The following is a 26,647-nucleotide window of genomic DNA, read 5'->3' as shown; positions in this document are numbered from 1 at the left end:
AAAATAATTTACAAACATTATAAAAATATTACAACAATTTTAAGCTAATTACACCTACTCTAAGCCCCCTAATAAAATAACAAAGCCCCCCAAAATAAAAAAATGCCCTACCCTATTCTAAAATAAAATAAAAAAGCTCTTTTACCTTACCAGCCCTTAAAAGGGCCTTTTGCGGGGCATGCCCCAAAGAATTCTGCTCTTTTGCCTGTAAAAAAAAACATACAATACCCCCCCAACATTACAACCCACCACCCACATACCCCTAATCTAACCCAAACACCCCTTAAATAAACCTAACACTAAGCCCCTGAAGATCTCCCTACCTTATCTTCATCACGCCGGGTATCACCATCCAGAAGAGGCTCCGAAATCTTCATCCAAGCCCAAGCGGGGGCTAAAGAGGTCCATCATCGGGCTGAAGTCTTCTATCAAGCGGCATCTTCAATCTTCTTTCTTCCGGATCCATCTTCATCCCGCCGACGCGGAACATCCATCCTGGCTGATGACTTCCCGATGAATGACAGTTCTTTTAAGGTACGTCATCCAAGATGGCATCCCTCGAATTCCGATTGGCTGATAGGATTCTATCAGTAAATCGGAATTAAGGTAGGAAAATGTTAAGGCGATGTTAGGGGCAGCAGATTAGGGGTTCATAGGGATAATGTAGGTGGCGGCGGTGTGCGGTCGGCAGATTAGGGGTTAAAAAATGTATTATGTATTATAGTGGCGGCGATGTTTAGGGGTACATAGGTAGTTTATGGGTGTTAGTGTACTTTATAGCACAGTAGTTAAGAGCTTTATAAACTGGCGTTAGCCCAGAAAGCTCTTAACTACAGCCTTTCCATGGGCAGTAGGAGTCTTGTCGGTAGAGGGTGTACCGCTCACTTCAGCCAAGACTCTAAATACCGGCGTTAATAAGATCCCATTGAAAAGATAGGATAGGCAATTGGCATAAGGGGATCTGTGGTATGGAAAAGTAGCGGCTTGTAAGTGAGCAGTAGACCCTTTCCTGGCTGACTCTAAATACCAGCGGGCGGCCAAAAGCAGCATTAGGACCCCTTAACGCTGCTTTTGACGGCTAACGCAGAACTCTAAATCTAGGCGATAATCAGAAATTGTAAAATGACTGCTATATCTAAATCTAAATGTATTAGACAATAAAATAGAAAGTACAAAGCTTAAATGTAATACTGAAAGGACACAGTCTGAAGTATAAAGTAATATAAAATACAAAGCAAAAAGTGGATCGACTTCCGGTGGGAGGCGCACCAAGATGGCAGCAATAGACTGAAGCTCTGAAACATCTTGTCAGCAATAAGCCTTATGATAGCCTGTATCTATAGCCATCCACACCTCTCTTGACAAATCTGTGTCCGAGAACCTTTGTGGATAGAGACAACACCACCCTCTCTCCCACGGAAGGCATTTTCCAAGATATTGGGGAGAAGCGGTCCAAGATGGACTCCCTACTTAAAGAATTAACCGCCATCCTCTCACCGCGGCTGGATAACCTTATGAGGTCTTATCTTACACTTTGCGAAGCGATCCGGTCTGCTCAGAAACCCCCCGCATTGCCGGGTGTCACCCCTGTTCTTGCCGGGGAGATTCCTCAACCTCTACGTGCCTCACGCTCCTGTACCCCTGGGGAGGCTGCGGGGCCGGAGTGCGACCAGCTTATCCCGGATCAAGGCATGGCTCCATTTCACCCCTCCAACATACCCGCTCAGCTGGATGACAGCCCTCACAACAATCCACTATGCAGCGCCGTGGAGAAGCAACCGGACTTTACCTCTGAAAAAGAGCGCTCTCTGACACTCCATTGGCTGCATGGTTTCGACATAAAGAGCATGAGTCTTACCTTACTGAGAAAGGGCAGGCCGCAACACTTCCACAGCGCAGGGGGACTCTTGCCAATGCCGGGAGATGACGCTACACCGCGACTCAGGGAAGGCGTTGGCTGATCTAGCAGGTTACTAACAGAGCAGAGCTTACTGCTTCCCCTATGCTTGTCGGCACTCTGGATCACTGATGCCCATTGACTAGGCTGTACACTACACAGGCCGAGCAAGCTATTGGGGTGACTATGTCATGTACACGGCATCTAGCAGATCTGACTATGGGTTAAATGCTGGGAACTGTGTATTATTGATTTAACTGATTTCGCCTAATGCACTTATACTTTTCCTTTCCCATACCCCTGTTTACGCAGAGATGCCTGGTGTGTAGTTTTATTTTATTGGTCTACTGCACACTTAACGGAACACTACTCTGGGTGATCTAGGGTGTTAAAAATCATAACTGCTGCTCCCCTCAGCACTTCAGTACAGTATTCATTTGCCAGAGCCTGATTATATCTTTCTAGAAAGCACCATGACTAGAAATACATGAAATTAGAGCAGCTTTTTATTGGTAACGGCAGAACTGGCTTTGTAATCCTTCTGCATGTTCTCTTGCATCAGCTATAGAGTTGAACACCCTACTATTATAACCATTGAAACATCTAGGACTAAATTGGAATTCTGCAACCTGTCTTGCTTATATAAACTACTGCATTATTTCTAGGACTGGACTAACAGTGTGAAGATTATAGTGGTATTGTGTAACCCAGTTCTGTGGTGCTATGAATGCTGAGATAACTGTGTGAATGGGATTGGTTGTTTGTTATGCCTTGTTTGCCTGATTAATTTGTTTGCTCGGTTTGTGTGTCTGTATTTGTTGTAAGTTAAAAAAGATTCATTAAGGGCAGATCGGTATGGTATTGGGGTGTCAGTCTGTTTTTCTTAGGTTTAAAAGATGTTTGTCTAATCTTCTTGTGGCCCATCTTGTACTTTCCCTCTCTCACTCCCCCACCTGTACTCTCCCTATCTCATCCCCCTGCTTAAACAGAAATGCTCTGTGTGCAGCATTATTTTATTTTGTTTTCTAAGCAAGTTGCCTGTTCTACGCTCAACGGACCATTGCTTCGGGTGAACTGGAGTGTGGGCGTCACATACGCTGTTCTCCTCAGCACTTAGACGTAAAGTTTATTTGTCAGCGCCTGACTATACTTTCTAGAGAATATCGCTACTAGACACACAAAAAATTGGAACAGCCTTTTATTAGTGGCGTCAGATTCCTCCTTGTATCTTCTGAATATTCTCTTGTATCACCTATATAGTTGAGAACCCTAATATCGTAGCCAACGGCAAGTAATTAACTCCCTCTGCAACGCTGCAGTTAGCTTAATTTTGGTTAGCATATATAAGTATGATCCTACATAACGCCGTAATTTCTTATGCTTATATCATTCTACATTAACCCCTGCTTGAGAGACCGAATGAGGGAAATATCTCATGCTATAACTGTGGTATTCTTGCCCTAATTATATTTTATCTTGTGTTTGAATGAGTCAAATTGTTTCTTTTGCCAGGGTCAGAAAATTATTAATTTTAAATCGGTATGCTGCTCAGGTGGTAGGGCATTAGATATATACCCAGCCGGGTTGTACATGTACTGCTTTGTTACACTGCCCCCTAGCCTTGGCAGATGCCTTTTGAACTAAATCAAGACTTTGCAATCTATTTTCACCATATGAAGTGACGCAGTGTTTTTAGAACTGGGCTGGTAGCATAGATATTATAATGGTGGTATGTGGCCCACCTACATGGAAAATTACCCAGCCCCTCACTGTGCTACCTCATACCCTGGGGGAATCTATTGGTAATACGGACCTGAACATTAGGCTTAGTCGGGCGGCTACCAATGCTAAAACTTTAGTTAACTCGGGACTGGGTGGTTGCTATGTCTGGTTTGATTGACGGATTTGTTGGTTTGGTTTGTGTGTTATTAGTGGGTGTTTAGTGTTTGGAGGGTTGAGGGAGGGTCCAGGGTTTAGTTGGGGACAAAAATATAAAATGAGAGAGCTGAACATATGTAGATAACAGGACTGTAAACTGTTATAGGTACCCGGGTTATTTGTCATGTATTGATCTCCTGAATTTCTGTTATGCCCTGAACAATGTTACCTCTAAGTAGATTGTGTGACTACTGTATCTTTGGATGTAATCTTCATGATAATGTCTGGAACTGTTGACTGATCTATCCATGTGTTGCCTCTCAATAAAAAGAATTTAAACAAAGCACAACGTGTAAGTGTAACAAAACTCTCATTTCATGCACTTGGCTGGTCTCTCCTTCACACAGAAATGCAGAGAACACCCCTAAGACATTTATAGCAAAATTAGCTTCTCTAGACTCTTGTAAGAGATATTGCAGCGCTGGAGGGTTCCGCCCTTTTTCTTTGAGCATTCAGCGAGTTCAGCCCTTCTGAGTCTGCATTTCAATTTCTCTCCAAAGCAGGAGAATTTTCTTTTTTTCATCAGGCCCTCAGTGTCAAAATGGCCTTATCCATATACACCAACTTATTGATTCCTGGAGAAATACTATTTGTGGTTTTGCATTTATCACATCACAGAAACACGGGTCCACAAGCTCACTACGGAACTTGTTAAATGGGCGCCTATATATTACAAAAAAAATATAATAATTTTCCTCTCTACCAGATGTCAATTCAGATCTTGAACTCAAGTACAGAACGTGCAGAAAGAGCCATTTTAGCCTCAGGCTGGGGGGGGGGGGGAAATAACATATATATGACTTCTATATCTTTCTTATTTATCTCTCTATGTTTAGTCTAAATGGAAGAATTTTGATTTATTGTATTGCAAGAAATGCAGATTTCAAGGATCAGCTCATTTACACTGCTTTTATTTGTGCCCAAAAAATGGTTTAAAGTATGTTTCTAGTTAAAGAAAATCTTTAATCTAGGAAGAGCATTATGGTTCCCTAACCTCAATCATAATCTATCAAGAGCCACATTTTGTGGCCTGAAAAAGATACTTTTATTATTTCATCTGATTCTCACACTCGCAAATGGGTTTTTGGGCACTCAAAATAAAACCTATTAACACTATGGAAAACTGCTTCCCAGCTGCTAAGTGTCTTTCTAAGAGATGTTAAACATTTTTTCGATGGTAATATAAAATAATAAACTGTATATATAAAAACAACTCTGCAATATACTTTCATTATCTATTTTGTCCACTCTGGAATTGTGAGTTTTTCAGTTCCTGGTAGAAATGGAAGTGCAGAACACTGTTATATTCCACACAGCCATTGACAGCACACTCTTGTGACCTATTTATAACTGTCTCTAATTAGCCACAGCAGAGAAGGTATCCTAAGTTACAACATGGCAGCTCCCATTATTTTATAGACTCTAAGGCCTAGATTTGGAGTTTGGCGGTAGATGGGCTGTTAACGCTCCGCGGGCTTTTTTCTGGCCGCACCATAAAATTAACTCTGGTATCGAGAGTTCAAAAAAATGCTGCGTTAGGCTCCAAAAAAGGAGCGTAGAGCATTTTTACCGCAAATGCAACTCTCGATACCAGAGTTGCTTACGGACGCGGCCAGCCTCAAAAACGTGCTCGTGCACGATTCTCCCATAGGAAACAATGGGGCTGTTTGAGCTGAAAAAAAACCTAACACCTGCAAAAAAGCAGCGTTCAGCTCCTAACGCAGCCCCATTGTTTCCTATGGGGAAACACTTCCTACGTCTGCACCTAACACTCTAACATGTACCCCGAGTCTAAACAACCCTAACCTTACACTTATTAACCCCTAATCTGCCGCCCCCGCTATCGCTGACCCCTGCATTATATTATTAACCCCTAATCTTCCGCTCCGTAAACCGCCGCAATTTACATTATCCCTATGTACCCCTAATCTGCTGCCCCTAACACCGCCGACCCCTATATTATATTTATTAACCCCTAACCTGCCCCCCACAACGTCGCCGCCAGCTACTTACAATAATTAACCCCTAATCTGCCGAGCGGACCTGAGCGCTACTATAATAAAGTTATTAACCCCTAATCCGCCTCACTAACCCTATCATAAATAGTATTAACCCCTAATCTGCCCTCCCTAACATCGCCGACACCTAACTTCAATTATTAACCCCTAATCTGACGACCGGAGCTCATCGCTACTATAATAAATGGATTAACCCCTAAAGCTAAGTCTAACCCTAACACTAACACCCCCCTAACTTAAATATAATTTAAATCTAACGAAATTAATTAACTCTTATTAAATAAATTATTCCTATTTAAAGCTAAATACTTACCTGTAAAATACATCCTAATATAGCTACAATATAAATTATAATTATATTGTAGCTATTTTAGGATTAATATTTATTTTACAGGCAACTTTGTAATTATTTTAACCAGGTACAATAGCTATTAAATAGTTAAGAACTATTTAATAGTTACCTAGTTAAAATAATAACAAAATTACCTGTAAAATAAATCCTAACCTAAGTTATAATTAAACCTAACACTACCCTATCAATAAATTAATTAAATAAACTACCTACAATTACCTACAATTAACCTAACACTACACTATCAATACATTAATTAAATACAATTGCTACAAATAACTACAATTACATAAACTAACTAAAGTACAAAAAATAACAAAGAACTAAGTTACAAAAAATAAAAAAATATTTACAAACATAAGAAAAATATTACAACAATTTTAAACTAATTACACCTACTCTAAGCCCCCTAATAAAATAACAAAGACCCCCAAAATAAAAAAAAGCTCTTTTACCTTACCAGCCCTGAACAGGGCCCTTTGCGGGGCATGCCCCAAGAAAATCAGCTCTTCCATCCGGTGCGGAGCGGGTCCATCTTGAAGCAGCCGACGCGGATCCATCCTCTTCTTCCGGCGTCTCCCGACGAATGACAGTTCCTTTAAGGGACGTCATCCAAGATGGCGTCCCTCGAATTCCGATTGGCTGATAGGATTCTATCAGCCAATCGGAATTAAGGTAGGAATATTCTGATTGGCTGATGGAATCAGCCAATCAGAATCAAGTTCAATCCTATTGGCTGATCCAATCAGCCAATCAGATTGAGCTCGCATTCTATTGGCTGATCGGAACAGCCAATAGAATGCGAGCTTAATCTGATTGGCTGATTGGATCAGCCAATCGGATTGAACTTGATTCTGATTGGCTGATTCCATCAGCCAATCAGAATATTCCTACCTTAATTCCGATTGGCTGATAGAATCCTATCAGCCAATCGGAATTCGAGGGACGCCATCTTGGATGACGTCCCTTAAAGGAACCGTCATTCGTCGGGAGACGCCGGAAGAAGAGGATGGATCCGCGTCGGCTGCTTCAAGATGGACCCGCTCCGCACCGGATGGAAGAAGATCGAAGATGCCGCTTGGAGAAGATGTTTGCCGGTCCGGATGTCCTCTTCTTGCCGGATAGGAGGAAGACTTTGGAGCCTCTTCTGGACCTCTTCAGCACCGGATGCCAGGACGGATCGGTGATACCTGGATGGTGAAGACAAGGTAGGAAGATCTTCAGGGGCTTAGTGTTAGGTTTATTTAAGGGGGGTTTGGGTTAGATTAGGGGTATGTGGGTGGTGGGTTGTAATGTTGGGGGGGGTATTGTATGTTTTTTTTTTACAGGCAAAAGAGCTGATTTTCTTGGGGCATGCCCCGCAAAGGGCCCTGTTCAGGGCTGGTAAGGTAAAAGAGCTTTTAACTCTATTAATTTAGAATAGGGTAGGGCATTTTTTTATTTTGGGGGTCTTTGTTATTTTATTAGGGGGCTTAGAGTAGGTGTAATTAGTTTAAAATTGTTGTAATATTTTTCTTATGTTTGTAAATATTTTTTTATTTTTTGTAACTTAGTTCTTTTTTATTTTTTGTACTTTAGTTAGTTTATGTAATTGTAGTTATTTGTAGCAATTGTATTTAATTAATGTATTGATAGTGTAGTGTTAGGTTAATTGTAGGTAATTGTAGGTAGTTTATTTAATTAATTTATTGATAGGGTAGTGTTAGGTTTAATTATAACTTAGGTTAGGATTTATTTTACAGGTAATTTTGTTATTATTTTAACTAGGTAACTATTAAATAGTTCTTAACTATTTAATAGCTATTGTACCTAGTTAAAATAATTACCAAGTTGCCTGTAAAATAAATATTAATCCTAAAATAGCTACAATATAATTATAATTTATATTGTAGCTATATTAGGATGTATTTTACAGGTAAGTAGCTTTAAATAGGAATAATTTATTTAATAAGAGTTAATTAATTTCGTTAGATTTAAATTATATTTAAGTTAGGGGGGTGTTAGTGTTAGGGTTAGACTTAGCTTTAGGGGTTAATCCATTTATTATAGTAGCGATGAGCTCCGGTCGTCAGATTAGGGGTTAATAATTGAAGTTAGGTGTCGGCGATGTTAGGGAGGGCAGATTAGGGGTTAATACTATTTATGATAGGGTTAGTGAGGCGGATTAGGGGTTAATAACTTTATTATAGTAGCGCTCAGGTCCGCTCAGCAGATTAGGGGTTAATAAGTGTAGGCAGGTGGAGGCGACGTTGTGGGGGGCAGGTTAGGAGTTAATAAATATAATACAGGGGTCGGCGGTGTTAGGGGCAGCAGATTAGGGGTACATAAGGATAACGTAGGTGGCGGTCGGCAGATTAGGGGTTAAAAAAATTTATTCGAGTTGCGGCGATGTGGGGGGACCTCAGTTTAGGGGTACATAGGTAGTTTATGGGTGTTAGTGTACTTTAGGGTACAGTATTTAAGAGCTTTATGAACCGGCGTTAGCCCAGAAAGCTCTTAACTCCTGCTATTTTTCGGCGGCTGGAGTTTTGTCGTTAGAGCTCTAACGCTCACTTCAGAAACGACTCTAAATACCGGAGTTAGAAAGATCCCATTGAAAAGATAGGATACGCAATTGACGTAAGGGGATCTGCGGTATGGAAAAGTCGCGGCTGAAAAGTGAGCGTTAGACCCTTTAATCACTGACTCCAAATACCGGCGGTAGCCTAAAACCAGCGTTAGGAGCCTCTAACGCTGGTTTTCACGGCTAACGCCGAACTCTAAATCTAGGCCTTAAACTTTACACTTTACACAGAAATTTAAAAAATACCTCTGCATGTTATTCTCAGACTAATCTTTTCTTTGAATGCATCATTCTATCTTGCATTTATTTAGGGTCAGATTAGAAGTGGAACACAAAATATTGCTTTCGCTAAATCGATATTTGCGCTCCACTTTGTAATACCAGTGCGTTCGCATTGCACGGAAGCATTGCGCTCATGAGAGCGTGTGCTTCCATAGGCTCCAAAGAAAGCCTCGTTCTCATGTCGTGAGACACGGCATAAGAACATTGCGCAGTGAAGGGGGTAAGTCTTGCAGTGATGGGCAGCAAATGTAAATATATACAGTAAAATAAATCCTAAGCCGCTGACTTTAGCCCCCAAAAACTGCTAAATGCAGTTTTTTTATTAAAAAAAAATGTTACTTTAAAAAAAAAAGAAAACTAACACTTAACCCCTTAATGACCGACGACGTATGCCATATGTCCTCAGAAAAAATACAGTTAACGCCTGAGAACGTATGGCGTACGTTGTCTGTCTGGAAAGCAGCTGGAAGCAATCTTGATCGCTTCCAGCACTTTACGGTTATTGCAGTGATGCCTCAATATCGAGGCATCCTGCAATAACCATGTTTACCCCTTACTATGTGGCCCTCTCTGCACTGGACATCGATGGCTGCATTCGTTGGTGGGTGGTAGCTGAAGTGGGAGGCGGGTGGGCGGCCATCAATAGGTTCTGAGTCCGAGAGGGGGGCGGGATCGGGGGCGAGGTTGCGCGTGCATGGGGGGCGGCGGGCGGGTGCATGCGTGCATGGGGAGAGAGCGGGTGGGAACCGCTACACTACAGAAAAAAAAGTATTATAAGTGGGAGAAAGGGGGGAGGGAATGCCTAAAAAAATAATATAAGGGATATTGGGGTGGGGTGGGGTTGGTCTTGGGGGGAAGCTACACTACAGAAAAAATAAATAAAAAAAGACATCTATTATATTGTAAACTGGGTACTGGCAAACAGCTGCCAGTATCCAAGAGGGCTCAAAGAAGGTAGAGGGGGAGGTTAGAGAGCTGTTTGAGGGGGGGCAGGGAGGTTGGGGGCTAAGGGAGATCCTACACAGCAGCATATGTAAATATGCAAAGAAAAAAAAAGATGGCAGGGACAATTGTGGGGTGGGGGAGGTAAGAGAGCTGTTTGGGAGCGATCAGGGGGTGTGATGTGTCAGGTGGGAGGCTGATCTCTACACTAAAGCTAAAATTAACCCTGCAAGCTCCCTACAAGCTACTTAAAGGGACACTGAACCCAAAAAAAATCTTTAGTGATTCAGAAAGAGCATGAAATTTTAAGCAACTTTCTAATTTACTCCTATCACATTTTCTTTATTCTCTTGGTATCTTTATTTGAAATGCAAGAATGCAAGTTTAGATGACGGCCCATTTTTGGTGAACAACCTGGGTTGTCCTTGCTGATTGGTGGATAAATTCATCCACCAAAAAAAAGTGCTGTCCAGAGTACTAAACCAAGTAGCAAGAGAATGAAGAAAAAATGATAATAGGAGTAAATTAGAAAGTTGCTTAAAAATGCATGCTCTATCTGAATCTCGAAAGAAAAAATTTGGGTTCAGTGTCCCTTTAACCCCTTAATGACAACTGACGTACCAGGTACGTCATGCATTAACAAGCAGTTAATGACAATGGACGTACCTGGTACGTCAGTTGTCTAACAGAGTGTCCGGTGGGAGGAGGGAGCGTGTGCACGTGGGCGAGCGTGTGCACGTGGGCGCACGTGCACATGCGCGCATTAGCCACACTGACACCAATGAAAAAGGAAGGGGAAAAAAGTTATTTTTTTTTTTTACATTTAAAAGGATCTGGGAGGGGGAGGGGGTGGGGGTATTGTGGGGGGGGCTGCTACACTACAGAAATAATTAAACATACAAATAAAATAAATAAAATTAAAATAGCTGCCAGTACCCAAGATGGCGGTAATTAGGTAGGGGAGAGGGTTAGAGAGCTGGAGGGGGGGATCAGGGAGGTTGGTGCTAAGGCAGGGGTCCATCACAACTAAAATATTTTATAATTTTTATTTAAAAAAAAAAAAAAAAACTCTTATTTAGTACTGGCAGACTTTCTGCCAGTACTTAAGATGGCGGTAACAATTGTGGGGTGGGGGAGGGAAGAGAGCTGTTTGGGAGGGATCAGGGGGTGGGATGTGTCAGGTGGGAGGCTGATCTCTAAAATTAACCCTGCAAGCTCCCTACAAGCTACCTAATTTAACCCCTTCACTGCTGGGCATAATTCACGTGTGGTGCGCAGCAGCATTTAGCGGCCTTCTAATTACCAAAAAGCAACGCCAAAGCCATATAAATCTGCTATTTCTGAACAAAGGGGATCCCAGAGAAGCTTTTACAACAATTTCTGCCATAATAGCACAAGCTGTTTGTAAATAATTTCAGTGAGAAACCTAAAATTGTGAAAAATGTAAGGTTTTTTTTATATTTGCTCGCATTTGGCGGTGAAATGGTGGCATAAAATATACCAAAATGGGCCTAGATCAATACTTGGGGTTGTCTACTACAATACACTAAAGCTAAAATTAACCCTACAAGCTCCCTACAAGCTCCCTAATTAACCCCTTCACTCCTGGGCATAAAACATGTGTGGTGCGCAGCGGCATTTAGCGGCCTTCTCATTACCAAAAAGCAACCACAAAGCCATATAAGTCTGTTATTTCTGAAAAAGGGGATCCCAGAGAAGCATTTACAACCATTTGTGCCATAATTGCAGAAGCTGTTTGTAAATAATTTCAGTGGGAAACCTAAAGTTTGTGACAAAATTTGTGAAAAAGTGAACTTTTTTTTTTTTTTATCGCATTTGGCGGTGAAATGGTGGCATGAAATATACCAAAATGGGCCTAGATCAATACTTTGGGATATCTTCTAAAACAAAATATATACATGTCAAGGGATATTCAGGTATTCCTGACAGATATCAGGGTTCCAAAGTAACTAGCGCTAATTTTGAAAAAAAGTGGTTTGGAAATAGCAAAGTGCTACTTGTATTTATTGCCCCATAAATTGCAAAAAAAGCAAAGAACATGTAAACATTGGGTATTCCTAAACTCAGGACAAAATTTATAAGCTATTTAGCATGGGTGTTTTTTGGTGATTGTAGATGTGTAACAGATTTTGGGGGTCAAAGTTAGAAAAAGTGTGTTTTTTTCCATTTTTTCCTCATATTTTATCATGTTTTTTTAGTAAATTATAAGATATGATGAAAATAATGGTATCTTTAGAAAGTCCATTTAATGACGAGAAAAACGGTATATAATATGTGTGGGTACAGTAAACGAGTAAGAGGAAAATTACAGCTAAACGCAAACACTGCAGAAATGTAAAAATAGCCATTGTCATTAAGGGTAAGAAAATTGAAAAATGGTCCGGTCATTAAGGGGTTAATTAACCCCTTCACTGCTAGCCATAATACACGTGTGATGCGCAGCGGCATTAAGCGGCCTTCTAAATACCAAAAAGCAATGCCAAAGCCATATATGTCTGCTATTTCTGAACAAAGGGGATCCCAGAAAAGCATTTACAACCATTTGTGCCATAATTGCACAAGATGTTTGTAAATGATTTCAGTGAGAAACCTAAAATTTGGAAAAATTTGTTTTTTTTTTTTAATTTGATTGCATTTGGCGGTGAAATGGTGTCATGAAATATACCAAAATGGGCCTAGATCAATACTTGGAGTTGTCTACTACACTACACTAAAGCTAAAATTACCCCAAAAAGCTCCCTACATGCTCCATAATTAACACCTTCACTGCTGGGCATAATACACGTGTGGTGCGCAGTGGCATTTAGCGGCCTTCTAATTACCAAAAAGCAACACCAAAGCCATATATGTCTGCTGTTTATGAACAAAGGGGATCCCAGAGAAAAATTTACAACCATTTATGCCATAATTGCACAAGCTGTAAATAATTTCAGTGAGAATCCTAAAGTTTGTGAAAAAAATTGTGAAAAAGTAAACAATTTTGTGGTGAAATGGTGGCATGAAATATACCAAAATGTGCCTAGATCAATACTTTGGGATGTCTTCTAAAAAAAATTATCTACATATCAAGGAATATTCAGGGATTCCTGAAAGATATCAGTGTTCCAATGTAACTAGCGCTAATTTTGAAAAAAAGTGGTTTGGAAATAGCAAAGTGCTACTTGTATTTATGGCCCTATAACTTGCAAAAAAGGCAAAGAACATGTAAACATTGGGTATTTCTAAACTCTGGACAAAATTTAAAAACTATTTAGCATGGTTGTTTTTTGGTGGTTGTAGATGTGTAATAGATTTTTTATAGTAAATCATAAGATATGATGAAAATAATGGTATCTTTAGAAAGTCCATCTAATGGCGAGAAAAACTGTATATAATATGTGTGGGTACAGTAAATGAGTAAGAGGAAAATTACAGCTAAACACAAACACCGCAAAAATGTAAAAAGAGCCTTGGTCCCAAACGGACAGAACATGGAAAAGTGCTGTGTTCATTAAGGGGTTAAAGGGACAGTGTAGTCCAAAATAAACTTTCATCATTCAGATAGGGCATGTAATTTTAAACAACTTTCCAATTTACTTTTATCACCAATTTTGCTTTGTTCTCGTGGTATTCTTAGTTGAAAGCTAAGCCTAGAAGCTTTATATGCTAATCTCTGAGACCTTGAAGACCGCCTCTAATATGAATGCATTTTGACCACTAGAGGGTGTTAGTTCATGTATCTCATATAGATAACATTTTGCTCATGCACGTGTAGTTACCTAGGAGTCAGCACTGATTGGCTAAAATGCAAGTCTGTCAAAAGAACTAAAATAAGGGGGCAGTTTGTAGAGGCTTGGATACAAGATATTCACGGAGGTAAAAAGTGTATTAATATGACTGTGTTGGTTATGCAAAACTAGGGAATGGGTAATAAAGGGATTATCTATCTTTTAAAACAATAAAAATTCTGGTGTAGACTGTCCCTTTTGGTTTGGGGGCATTTGGGGCATGTTTATCACATTACCAGATATCTGATCTCTGGTTCATTTTATAAGCACTAGTTGCTATTGCGAGTTTGTGGTAGCAATAACCAGCCACTTGTAATGCACATAAATGCCTCGTGTTATTGGCTCATTCAAAGCATTAACTAGTTGCCAGTAATGCATTGCTGATTCTTCAACAAAGGGTACCAAGAGAATAATGCAAATTAGATAACCCAAGTAAACTGGAAAGTTGTTAAAAATTGTATTCTCTATCTGAATCATGAAAGAAACAATGAGTTTCATATCCATTTAATTCAATCCTTTTGAGAGCTTCCCACGGGATACAATTTGCAAGTAACTGTACCATTTACGTGAATACTTTATCATTGTTTTCTTAATAAATAACAATAAAGTAGCTGTTGAATGAACATGCATGCCCAGTATTCAGAATTTATAATAGCAAAAAGTAATTAAAGAAAAAAAATATAAACTCTTTTTATACTCTTTTTAACAGGTTTTTGGATTGGAGTAACAGCTGGGATCTTTTTTATTGATATTTTTTTCCTCATCTATTACTGGAGGATAAACTGGCAAGATCTGACAAAACAGGTTTGTGTAGAGTTCATTTTAATGTATTAGCATAAAAGTGTGTTCTGTATTTGTATACAGATCTGCATTGTAGTGATATTTGCATTTTATATGACAAATAATAGCAGTCATTTTTTATCTATTTTTTTACAAATACATTTGTCTTGTCACATTTGCTGATTTTCTTTTAGATTTATAGGTTTATATAATGTGTAGCCTATTCATGTTTATTCCTAGACAATACTACAACTACATTAAAATATGGATTAAAATAAATGAATCATTAAATAATTATATAAAAGGGTTACTACAACATAAATAACCTAGGCATCCATACTAAAATTGCTTAAAGGGACATAAAACAAAATGGGATAGACAAAATATAATAATATGTACTTTAATTACTTTACCTGCAAATGTATACTGTAGTGCCTCACCATTAACCCTTTCTTTTTAGTTTCTGAATTGTAAAGCTCTAACTCCCCCAACGCATTTCATTCTATGGTTGTATCTATATCTATATCTATTGGTATTTTGTTAGAATTCAAAAGAGAACAGTGATTATCTGCTGGAGCATGTCTAGAAACTGTGAACTCAGTTGAAATACAATACCTGTGTCTAAACACTGATAAGGGGGGGAGGAGTAGACTGCTCCAGACAGCATAGCTATTTAAGTATTTTTGCTTATTTTTGAAAATTATTGTTAAATACTTGCCAGCAATTTTTAAACAATTTGTTTATGAAAACTATTTTTAATTAATTAGCCCTTTTAGGATATGCACAGATCTCCTCCTGTTTTATGGCACTTTAAAGTGACATAACATTCTACAATTAATGTCACTTCCACAAATATCAAGGTCTATTTGTGGAAGTGACATTAATGCTGCATTGGATCATGTCACTAAGAGAAAGATTTGCTCTCAAACCAAATTAAATAATAATACTTTCACTATATGATAGTGACCCTGACACGACCATAAACCTATAAAAAATAACCAAAACTGCATATTGAAAAGTGAAAAAAAATATGATTCTCTTTACTTTTAATGTGAAACATACACAAAATATTGTAGCAGTGTTACAATTTAGTTGCAACGTGATATTATTTCTCTCTCATGAAACCTGCCTTAAAGAGACAGTCTAGTCCAAAACAAACTTTCTTTATTCAGATTAATTTAAAAAAAATTTTTTATTTTAAACAATTTTCCAATTTACTTCTATCACCAATTTTGCTTTGTTTTCTTGTTTTTTTTAGTTTAAAGCTAAATCTAGGAGGTTCCTATGCTATTTTCTAAGCTCTCAACGGCCGCCTCTTAGCTCAGGGCATTTTGACAGTTTTTCACCACGTGCTAGTTCATGTGTTTCATATAGATATGGAGTTCCTAGGAGTCAGTACTGATTGGCTAAAATGCAAGTCTGTCAAAAGAACTGAAATAAGGGGCAGATTGCAGAGGCTTAGATTCAAGATAATCACAGAGGTAAAAAGTGTATTAATATAACTGTGTTGGTTATGCAAAACTAGAGAATGGGTAATAAAGGGATTATCTATCTGTTTAAACAATAAATATTCTGGTGTAGACTGTCCCTTTAAAAGTAACAGGTAGAGTTAACATTACTTAAAGAAATGTATAGATTCCTTTTGTATGATCAGCTGCTTTCTATTACCATTTCTGTTAGTACAAATGTAAATGTCTTTTATAGGCTCAGGAACGAGCAGGGTTGACCAAAAACTCTGAGAAAGAGCCTATCTCTTTTCACTACAGCGGTCACGATACCTCAGGTATGTATTGCAATCACAGAACTAAGAAAATCTAATTTCTGCAGGAAAACAAAAGATGTTACCTCCGTAGCTCGGTGCAATGAAAAATGTGTACAATTATACTGAGCATTATCAGTCTAAAGAGACTGAATCAAACCAAATAAACCAGTAAAAATGTAAATCTTATACCCCTATGTGTCAATTCATGAGAGTTTGTAAAAGCTACTAACACTACTGGCTTTGAAGTCCAATTAAATTATTTTAACAAAATATTTTAGACATTTTTTATTGTCAAGATATTTGATTGATAAAGTTTTTCATATTGTTCTGCACAAAGACAGGGTTCTCTTTTGAAACATAAATATAAACAGATTGCAAGTAATTGCAAGGCTCTTTAAAGGTACCTTTCACTGGAAATTTTAATAAGAATACTCTCCAAAACTGTAAAACTGCACTCATATATGTAAAGAACAGTTTCACTCTTAGGTCTACTCTCAGAGAAACATCAAATAGTTTATTGTAAATACAGAAATGTGTGGAGTATATCAGCTCATATCAATAATGCCAACTTTTTACAAAACCAAAATATACCCTGCTTGCTAATTAGCATACATTAGTATACGTGATTATGTCATAACAAAATAAAAATATTTATTTTATATACTATTCACACATAAAAATAATTTTCATCTATAAATAATCTTTTTAATCCACATGGAACTGAACTTTAGGAATATTGTTCATGTTGGTAAAGTATTGTCAGGGTGACAACATTATGTCTAATGATGTAACACAGTTGAATTTAAAAAAAAAAAGACATATTATTTATCTCTTGGGTAAACAGGTAAAGGGTTTCTTGCCATACAATATCTGAAGAACACAGGAGCATTACAATCATAGAATGTCTTTATGTAAAGTGTGTTAGATAAACAATAGTATTATTATTATTGTTTATTTATTATTGTTTATTTATTTTTATTTTCAGGGGGAAGCAAAATAAATTGTCCCAAACATTAAAGTTTCAGTGTAGGCAAACAAATATAATATATAGTTCAATTCAAATATCTAGGACATAAAAAAACTGCAATGTTTACATCTACCATACCATATCAAGAAAGTTGTGTAACCGTTTAAACAAAAGAGACCCTGATCATTATTAGGTGAGATTTCAGCTATGTCATTATTTTTTGTAGAGTGGGTTCACAGCTTCCTTGACTAATTCATTTTATTTTACCGCTCATTAAAAACAGGTAACTCTTTCACATTATGGATTGCTCAGATGTATTGATTTCAAATTTGACAAGAAATCTACACCATTTGATGACCCTCCCCATTTAATTATTCTAAATGCTGTATAATCAGCTAGGAAATAACAATTTTCTTTCATGTAATTGGCAAGATCCATGAGCTAGTGACGTATGGGATATACAATCCTACCAGGAGGGGCAATGTTTTCCAAACCTCAAAATGCCTATAAATACACCCCTCACCACACCCACAATTCAGCTTTACAAACTTTACCTCCTATGGAGGTGATGAAGTAAGTTTGTGCTTGATTTCTATGATTTCTTCTATGATAAGCGCTTTTAAGCATTCTGAAGCCCAATTCCTCTCAGAATACAGTGTTTGTCAGAGGGATGTGAAGAGAGTATCGCCTTTTGATTTTTTATGGTTTTTCTCACGGAAAATCTGTTCAAGGGTTCTCTGTTATTGGTTGTAGGGATTCATCTCCTACCTCCCTTTTCAGATTGCAAATATACTGTTATACCATTACCTCTGCTGATAGTTTTCAGTACTGGTTTGGCTATCTGCTATAAGTGGATGGGTGTCTTTCGGTAAGTATGTATCATTATTTAAGACACTCTCAGATATGGTTGGCGCTTTATGTATTTATATAAAGTTCTAAATATATGTATTTACTTATATTTGCCATGAGTCAGGTCTATGTGTATTTCCCTTTGCAGTCTGGCAGTTTCATTATGGGAATCATGTTTTAGGAAGTTTGTCTTACCTGGGGTATAGTCTTTTTTCCATTTTGACTTGTTTTCTCTTTAATATCTTGCTGGCAAATTAGGCTTGTGAAGGCGCAAAATGCTGTTATTTATTGCATCATTCTTGGCGCGAGAATTTTTTGGCGCGAACGTGCGTCTATAATGAAGCAAGTTCGTCATTTCCTGTGTCTTAGTTGACCAAGTAGTAAGAAGTGAATACAGCGCCAACAAGAGGCCAAGGGATAAATATACTCACAGAGAGATAAAAGAAGATTATTTAATGAACCATGTTAAAAAGCATCAGTAATAAAAGACTATATATAAAAAATGTAAAAAGCACATATAAATAAAATTACAAATACAGGAATATCTTACAGAAGCGGCTCAAAGGGCCAAAGCTGATAATTACAATAAAAACAGAGGTAATAACAGGTGATCAGTGTGAGTGGTACACCAGAATAAGAGTGTATACTAATAAAACAGAATTAGCCTAAGTACAACTGTAGCAAGTGCATCAAGCAAAAAACTAATAAACAATAATACAAACAATAGTGTTCAAAATTAGTGTTACAAAAATAGTGTTCCAAAAAATAGAAAAATGCACTGCAGTGCAAAAAAAGGGGGGTAGCAAAATAATTGAGTGAGTGCAAATGGATATAAAAATGCTAGCTACTTAATCCAGTGAGGTTAAGATATAATTAAATAAAATACACAATATGCAATAACATAAAAAATAAAATACACAATATGCAATAACATAAAAAATAAAATATAAAATATAATCCAAAAAAGTGTTCAAAAAGTTGATCAACAAATGTTAGTGAAGAACAAAAATAAGTCAATCAAAACAAAAAAAAATGGAAAAAATGGGTGATGAAAAGCAAGGTGAAAGTGAGGAAATTGATTCCTTCCAATGTTAGTTACTTTAACAGATCCAAATTCCTGAGTGTGGTTGCTGAAGTAGCTGATTGGATCCTAGCACCTGTCAGCTGCTCCTATGGTATCCTAAAAAGTGTCCCTGTAAAAAAGGGACACAGGGACACTTTTTAGGATACCATAGGAGCAGCTGACAGGTGCTAGGATCCAATCAGCTACTTCAGCAACCACACTCAGGAATTTGGATCTGTTAAAGTAACTAACATTGGAAGGAATCAATTTCCTCACTTTCACCTTGCTTTTCATCACCCATTTTTTCCATTTTTTTTTTTTGTTTTGATTGACTTATTTTTGTTCTTCACTAACATTTGTTGATCAACTTTTTGAACACTTTTTTGGATTATATTTTATATTTTATTTTTTATGTTATTGCATATTGTGTATTTTATTTTTTATGTTATTGCATATTGTGTATTTTATTTAATTATATCTTAACCTCACTGGATTAAGTAGCTAGCATTTTTATATCCATTTGCACTCACTCAATTATTTTGCTACCCCCCTTTTTTTGCACTGCAGTGCATTTTTCTATTTTTTGGAACACTATTTTTGTAACACTAATTTTGAACACTATTGTTTGTATTATTGTTTATTAGTTTTTTGCTTGATGCACTTGCTACAGTTGTACTTAGGCTAATTCTGTTTTATTAGTATACACTCTTATTCTGGTGTACCACTCACACTGATCACCTGTTATTACCTCTGTTTTTATTGTAATTATCAGCTTTGGCCCTTTGAGCCGCTTCTGTAAGATATTCCTGTATTTGTAATTTTATTTATATGTGCTTTTTACATTTTTTATATATAGTCTTTTATTACTGATGCTTTTTAACATGGTTCATTAAATAATCTTCTTTTATCTCTCTGTGAGTATATTTATCCCTTGGCCTCTTGTTGGCGCTGTATTCACTTCTTACTACTTGTGCATATTTTTTGGAGGTTGGTTAGGATCTCTGTTTGGATACAGCTTGGGGATTACCTTAGCGCTTGTACACACACCCTTTTTCACTGTATCTTAGTTGACACCAGGTTGTTAAAAAATTAAACTTTCCTTTTGTGTCGTGCGTCATTCTTGGCGCCAACAAATTTAGTTATATTTTAACTCACTTCCTATATGCTCCTTGCCTTCTTTATGCTCAGAGGGCTATGCTATTTGCTTTTTTGCCAATTTTAGCATTTGCATTTTTTCCAATTCCTGAAAATGCTATATGTGGAAATAAGATATTGTTATTTAAATGTTATTTTTTCTTTTACATTTTACAAGATGTCTCAATCTGATCCTGTCTCAGAAGCTGCTGTAGGAACCATGCTGCCTGAACACAGTTCTACCAAAGCTAAGTGTATCTTTTGTAAGCTAGTGGAGATTATATCTACAGCTGTAGTATGTAACAGTTGTCATGATAAGCTTTTGCATGCAGAAAAGGTTTCTATTAGTGCTAGTACAGTATCTGTTGTTCCCTCAACATCTAAAGTACATGATATCCCTGTTGATATGAAAAATGATATTGCTGATGTGATATAGAAGGCTATGTCTGCTATTCAGCCTTTAAATAAATGTAAAAGGTCTTTTAAAACTTCTTATACTACTGATAAAATTTGTAATGACCGACAACATACTGATATATCCACCTCAGATGAGGAGCTCTCTGACTCAGAAGATTCTACTTCAGACATTGACACTGATAAATAATCTAATCTTTTTAATATTGAGTATATTCTTTCCTTGTTAAAAGAAGTGTTGATAACTTTGGATATTGAGGAGTCTGGTCCTCTTGATAATAAATCCAGTAAATATTTAAATTCTGTCTATAATACTCCTGTGACTACTCCTGATGTTTTCCCTGTTCCTGATGCAATTTCTGATGTGATTGATAAGGAATGGTCTAAGCTTGGTACTTCTTTTGTTCCTTCTTCAAGGTTTAAGAAGTTGTATCCTTTGCCAGTAGCTAAATTAGAGTTTTGGGAAAAGGTCCCTAAGGTTGATGGGGCTATTTCTACTCTTGCTAAGCGTACTACTATTCCTATGGAAGATAGTACTTCTTTTAAGGATCCTTTAGATAGGAAAATTGAATGTTATCTAAGGAAAGCTTATTTACATTCTAGCTATATTCTCAGACCTGCCATTTCTATGGCTGATGTTGCGGCTTCATCAACCTTTTGGTTGGATAGCTTAGCACAACGGGAAAAAGATTCTGATTTGCATAGCATTGTTCGTTTGCTTCAACATGCTAATTATTTTATCTGTGATCCTATTTTTGATATCATCAAGATTGATGTTAGATCTATGTCTTAGGCTATTTTAGCGGATCATGTCCGACAGACATCGCTGAATGCAGAGAGCAATAAGCTTTCCGCATTCAGCATTGCACCAACAGCTCTTGTGAACTGCTGGTGCAACGCCGCCCCCTGCAGATTCATGGTCGCTAGCAGGGGGTGTCAATCAACCCGATCATATTGGATCAGGTTGATTTCACGTGATCTCTGTCCGCGGTCTCAGAGCAAAAAGACAGGTTATGGAGCAGCGGTCTTTAGACCGCTGCTTCATAACTGGTGTTTCTTGCAAGTCTGAAGGCTCACCAGAAACACGGCCCTTCAAGCTCCAAATGGAGCTTGATAAATGGAGCCCTTAGTGCTTAGTCATAGAGGTTTCTCTGACTCAGTGATAAATACTATGCTACAGGTTCATAAGTCTGTTTCAAGGAAGATTTATTATCAGGTTTGGAAAGCATATATTTCATGGTGTTTTTCTTATAAATTCTCTTAGCATTCTTTTTGAATTCCTAGAATTTTACAGTTTCTTCAGGATGGTTTGGATAAAGGTTTGTCTGCAAGTATTTTGAAGGGACAAATCTCTGCTCTGTTTTATTTCATAGAAAGATTGCTAAACTTCCTGATATTCACTGTTTTGTTCAGGCTTTGGTTTGTATCAAGCCTGTTATTAAATCAATCTCTCCTCCTTGGAGTCTTAATCTGGTTTTGAAGGCTTTGCAGGCTCCTCCTTTTGAGCCTATGCATTCTTTGGATATTTAACTACTTTCTTGGAAAGTGTTGCTTCTTTTGGCTATCTCTTCTGCTAGAAGAGTTTCGGAATTGTCTGCTCTCTCTTGCGAGTCTCCTTTTCTGATTTTCCATCAGGATAAAGCTGTTTTTGCGGACTTCGTTTAAATTTCTTCCTAAGGTTTTGGATTCTAACAACATTAGTAGGGAAATTGTTGTTCCGTCTTTGTGTCCTAATCCTAAGAATGCTCTTGAAAGATCTTTACATTCTTTACATGTTGTAAGAGCTTTGAAATACTATATTGAAGCTACTAAAGATTTCAGAAGAACTTCTAGTCTATTTGTTGTTTTTCCTGGTTCCAGGAAAGGTCAGAAAGCCTCTGCCATTTCTTTGGCATCTTGGTTAAAGCTTTTGATTCACAAGGCTTATTTAGAGGCAGGACAGTCTCTGCCTCAGAGAATTACAGCTCATTCTACTAGATCAGTCACCACTTCTTGGGCTTTTAAGAATGAAGCTTCAGTTGATCAGATTTGCAAAGCAGCAACTTTGTCTTCATTGCATACTTTTACTACATTTTATCATTTTGATGTATTTGCTTCTTCAGAAGCAGTCTTTGGTAGAAAAGTTCTTCAGGCAGCTGTCTCAGTTTGATTCTTCTGCTTATGATTTAAGTTTTCTAAGAAAGACTTATTTTTTTGTTTGGATTTAATTTTCTCAGCGGAAATAGCTGTTATTATTTTATCCCTCCCTCTCTAGTGACTCTTCTGTGGACTTCCACATCTTGGGAATTTCTATCCCATACGCCACTAGCTTATGGACTCTTGCCAATTACATGAAAGAAAACATAATTTATGTAAGAACTTACCTGATAAATTATTTTCTTTCATATTGGCAAAAGTCCATGAGGCCCACCCTTTTTATGGTGGTTATGATTTTTTGTATAAAAGCACAATTATATTTCCAGTTCCTCTTTTTGTATGCTTTTTTACTCCTTTTTTTATCACCTCACTTCTTGGCTATTTGTTAAACTGAGTTGTGGGTGTTGTGGGAGGTGTATTTATAGGCATTTTGAGGTTTGGAAAACTGTGCCCCTCCTGGTAGGATTGTATATCCTATACATCACTAGCTCATGGACTCTTGCCAATATGAAATAAATTAATTTATCAGGTAAGTTCTTACATAAATTATGTTTTTATAATGATTGCATTAGACTTGTGCAGCAGTGAAAAATGTGTTTCTTTTGAATCTTTCAGAACAAATATTCTGAAAAAATTCGTTTTTCAGAATATTCGTCTACTGCACTATTCTGTATTTGTTTAGTTTAAAACGTAATGAATATTGAATCTTCGTGGAACATTCACATTAGTTTCCGTTAAACAAATGTAAGTGTTCCTTTGCTACAGGTGAAAAACTTGTAGCATTATACTAAGCTGCACTAATCCTGACCCTTCTTCAGAGAGCCCCAGTCCGCTCTAATATAAGTAAAATAATTGCTGCAACATCTCAACCAAAAACTGTGCTCGATATTTATATACACCCCTTGTCAAGTTACGCTATGAAGGCTACAGGCATCCCAAAAACACTTCAAAGCATTACAGAACAAAATAATAAAATGAAATAAAACGTTCTTAATAAAACAATCCACTCTAAAATATGCACACAAAAAAGTAAATTGTAAGTTAGAAAGTTAGAAGAAAAAAAAATTGACACAACTTTATCAGCTTTACAATAACAATACACAACACAGAGACAATGTATTTCACAAGAGTCTTTGCGAGTTCTACATGCTGACCGGCAGTAGTGTAGGTGAAATATCCTGAAACGTGCACTGTAACAGCTACATTCAGTTCATCATTTATGTCTGTGAGTTCTCCAGATACAGTTTGTTCTATCCAGCAAGACTACTTTTCCAGCACAACGAAACAAACATATTAAACACTTACAAATGTTTAAATTAACTATTTTTCAAAGTTGTTGTAGTTGTGGAGGAATTGGAGGTGAGAATGTGAGGGAGAGGGGGAATGTAAAGGTTACCAAGGACTTGTAAAAGAGAGTGAACTTTAGATGGTGCAGATTATACTATATATCAGAAGTGATGTCACTGATGATGTCATCAACAATGTCAAGTGTGATGTCATCAGTGATGTCATGCAAAGCTCCCAAGGGAGGAGTGGGGGGAGATTAATTTAGGGATTTTATTGCTTTTACACATTTGATAGAAAACTTAAACTCTGGCTTTAACATAAGGTAGAAACTTAATTATCCAAACTGCTTGGCACCAGAAAAGATTTCGAATTCAGAATAGTTTGTATTTTGGAATATTGTCATCTGGAATATGAGACAGTTTCGAGAGGGAGTGGAAGTGTAAAAACAATATCTTATGTAATTTAGGCAATATTTAAATGTCATAATACCACTTATGCATGCAACCTAAAGATGGTTTTATTTCATTTTTTAATATTTTTGTATACATATTAACCTCAGAAAGATTGTACAGTACTGTAATCAGAAAGGTAATATTTGTTTTTAAAAAATATAGACAATTATTTACATTTTAGAACACAAAAAAAAAACAAAGACACAGACAGAGAAGATTGTGACTTCTAGTCAGAATTTTTTTTGATCGTTTTACTTTTTAAAAATATTAATTAATTAAAAAGTTTGGACTTCCAAATAAATTTGGAATTTGGATTTCCAGATTTGGGGATTAGAAACTGTAATATACAGTATATACAATTAGTAACCCAATTAAGCCTTTTTTTATTATTATTAAATAGATCTATGATATTTTTCTCAAAACAGATATTGCATTTTTTTTCTTAACAGACAACTTGGAGTTAAAGAATTATGCTGCATTGGAATCTTCAAACAGTGAAACTCAGCTAGATAGGCAAGTGTCTCAGCCTTCCAAAAAGAAGATTGATCAACCTTTGAAAAAAATTATTATACGCCGAGTACTTGATACTATAGCAGTTGTATCCGTATTTATTATTGGACTTATTATTAGATTCACTGTCAAACATCCCTAGCTACTTAGCTACAGAACATACTTTCTGTTTCATTTATTATGCTCCACAATTATCAAGAATCGAAGAACGGAACTGTAGGTCCAAGATTTTTATTGCAAAGTAGTTTCAACCTGTTTGTTGGCAGTAGCAGTAATGTGTCTGCAACAGAAGCAATGTTATTTAAAGCAAACACTTCAACAAAATAAGGAACCATTTTTTTCAAAATGGGTGTTGCTGGTGTAATCAAAATAAAGTCTTCACAATAATGTAATATTTATTTTATTTTATTTATTTATAAAGTATTTTACCAGGAAGGATACATTGAGATTTCTCTCGTTTTTAAGTATGTCCTGGGTCCACAAAACGTTGCATTGCTACAATAGGGTACAATAAAATCAGGGGTAGGCAAGGTGTCCATACATACATAGACACTGGTGTCCGTGACTAGCCCTTGCAGTGTCCGCCACAACCTTAGTATATCTTTTGTTTCTGATTAAATAATAGAAAAAAAATTAGTGTGAATAAAGTTAGTGGCTTGTCAAGAGACTGCTAGCGATATTGGGTGATAAGTTATGGAATAAATAAAGCCTGAGTGAAATACTGGATGTGTATCTGCATCTGTATAATAACACCCAGCTCTATACAAAGACACAGTAGTGACACTGGTACATGTGTATAGCTAGACAAGGGCTGGTTATAGGGTCAGTGGTATCTTCATCAGTATAATAACACCCAGCACTTTATATTGACACAGTAGTGACACTGGCTCATGGGTATAGCCAGACAAGGGCTGGTTATAGAATCAGTGGTATCTGCATCAGTATAATAACACCCAGCGCTATATAATGACACAGTAGTGACACTGGCACATGCGTATAACCAGACAAGGGCTGGTTATAGGGTCAGTGGTATCTGCATCAGTATAATAACACCCAGCACTATACAAAGACACAGTAGTTACACTGGCACATGCATATAGCCAGACAAGTGCTGGTTATAGGGTCAGTGGTATCTGCATCAGTATAACACCCAGCTCTATACAAAGACACAGTAGTGACACTGGCACATGCGTATAGCCAGACAAGGGCTAGTTATAGGGTCAGTGGTATCTGCATCAGTATAATAACACCCAGCTCTATACAAATACACAGTAGTTACACTGGCACATGCGTATAGCCAGACAAGGGCTGGTTATAGGGTCAGTGGTATCTGCATTAGTATAATAACAGCCAGCGGTATATAAAAACACAGTAGTGACACTGGCACATGCGTATAGCCAGAGGAGGGCTGGTTATAGGATCAGTGGTATCTGCATCAGTATAATAACACCCAGCGCTATATAATAACACAGTAGTGACACTGGCACATGGGTATAGCCAGAGGAGGGCTGGT

At 37.3% G+C, this 26,647-nt stretch overlaps 1 protein-coding gene across 3 annotated transcripts in view; it reads left to right on the top strand.

Moving 5' to 3' along the window:
• Positions 1 to 25,526, top strand: part of LOC128653833 (multidrug and toxin extrusion protein 1-like) — a 363,968-nt gene extending 338,442 nt beyond the window's left edge. For all 3 annotated transcript variants that reach the window (XM_053707365.1, XM_053707364.1, XM_053707368.1), the window contains 3 exons: positions 14,490 to 14,584; positions 16,265 to 16,343; positions 25,074 to 25,526. In XM_053707365.1, the coding sequence (XP_053563340.1) occupies positions 14,490 to 14,584; positions 16,265 to 16,343; positions 25,074 to 25,276 (377 nt within the window). In that variant the 3' untranslated portion in view covers positions 25,277 to 25,526. The remainder of the gene's footprint in view (positions 1 to 14,489; positions 14,585 to 16,264; positions 16,344 to 25,073) is intronic.
• The last annotated feature ends 1,121 nt before the right edge of the window (positions 25,527 to 26,647 follow it).

The sequence above is a fragment of the Bombina bombina genome, chromosome 3, assembly GCF_027579735.1.
Source record: "Bombina bombina isolate aBomBom1 chromosome 3, aBomBom1.pri, whole genome shotgun sequence".
NCBI classification, from domain to species: domain Eukaryota; kingdom Metazoa; phylum Chordata; class Amphibia; order Anura; family Bombinatoridae; genus Bombina; species Bombina bombina.
This window is presented reverse-complemented; position numbering and strand designations above follow the sequence as displayed.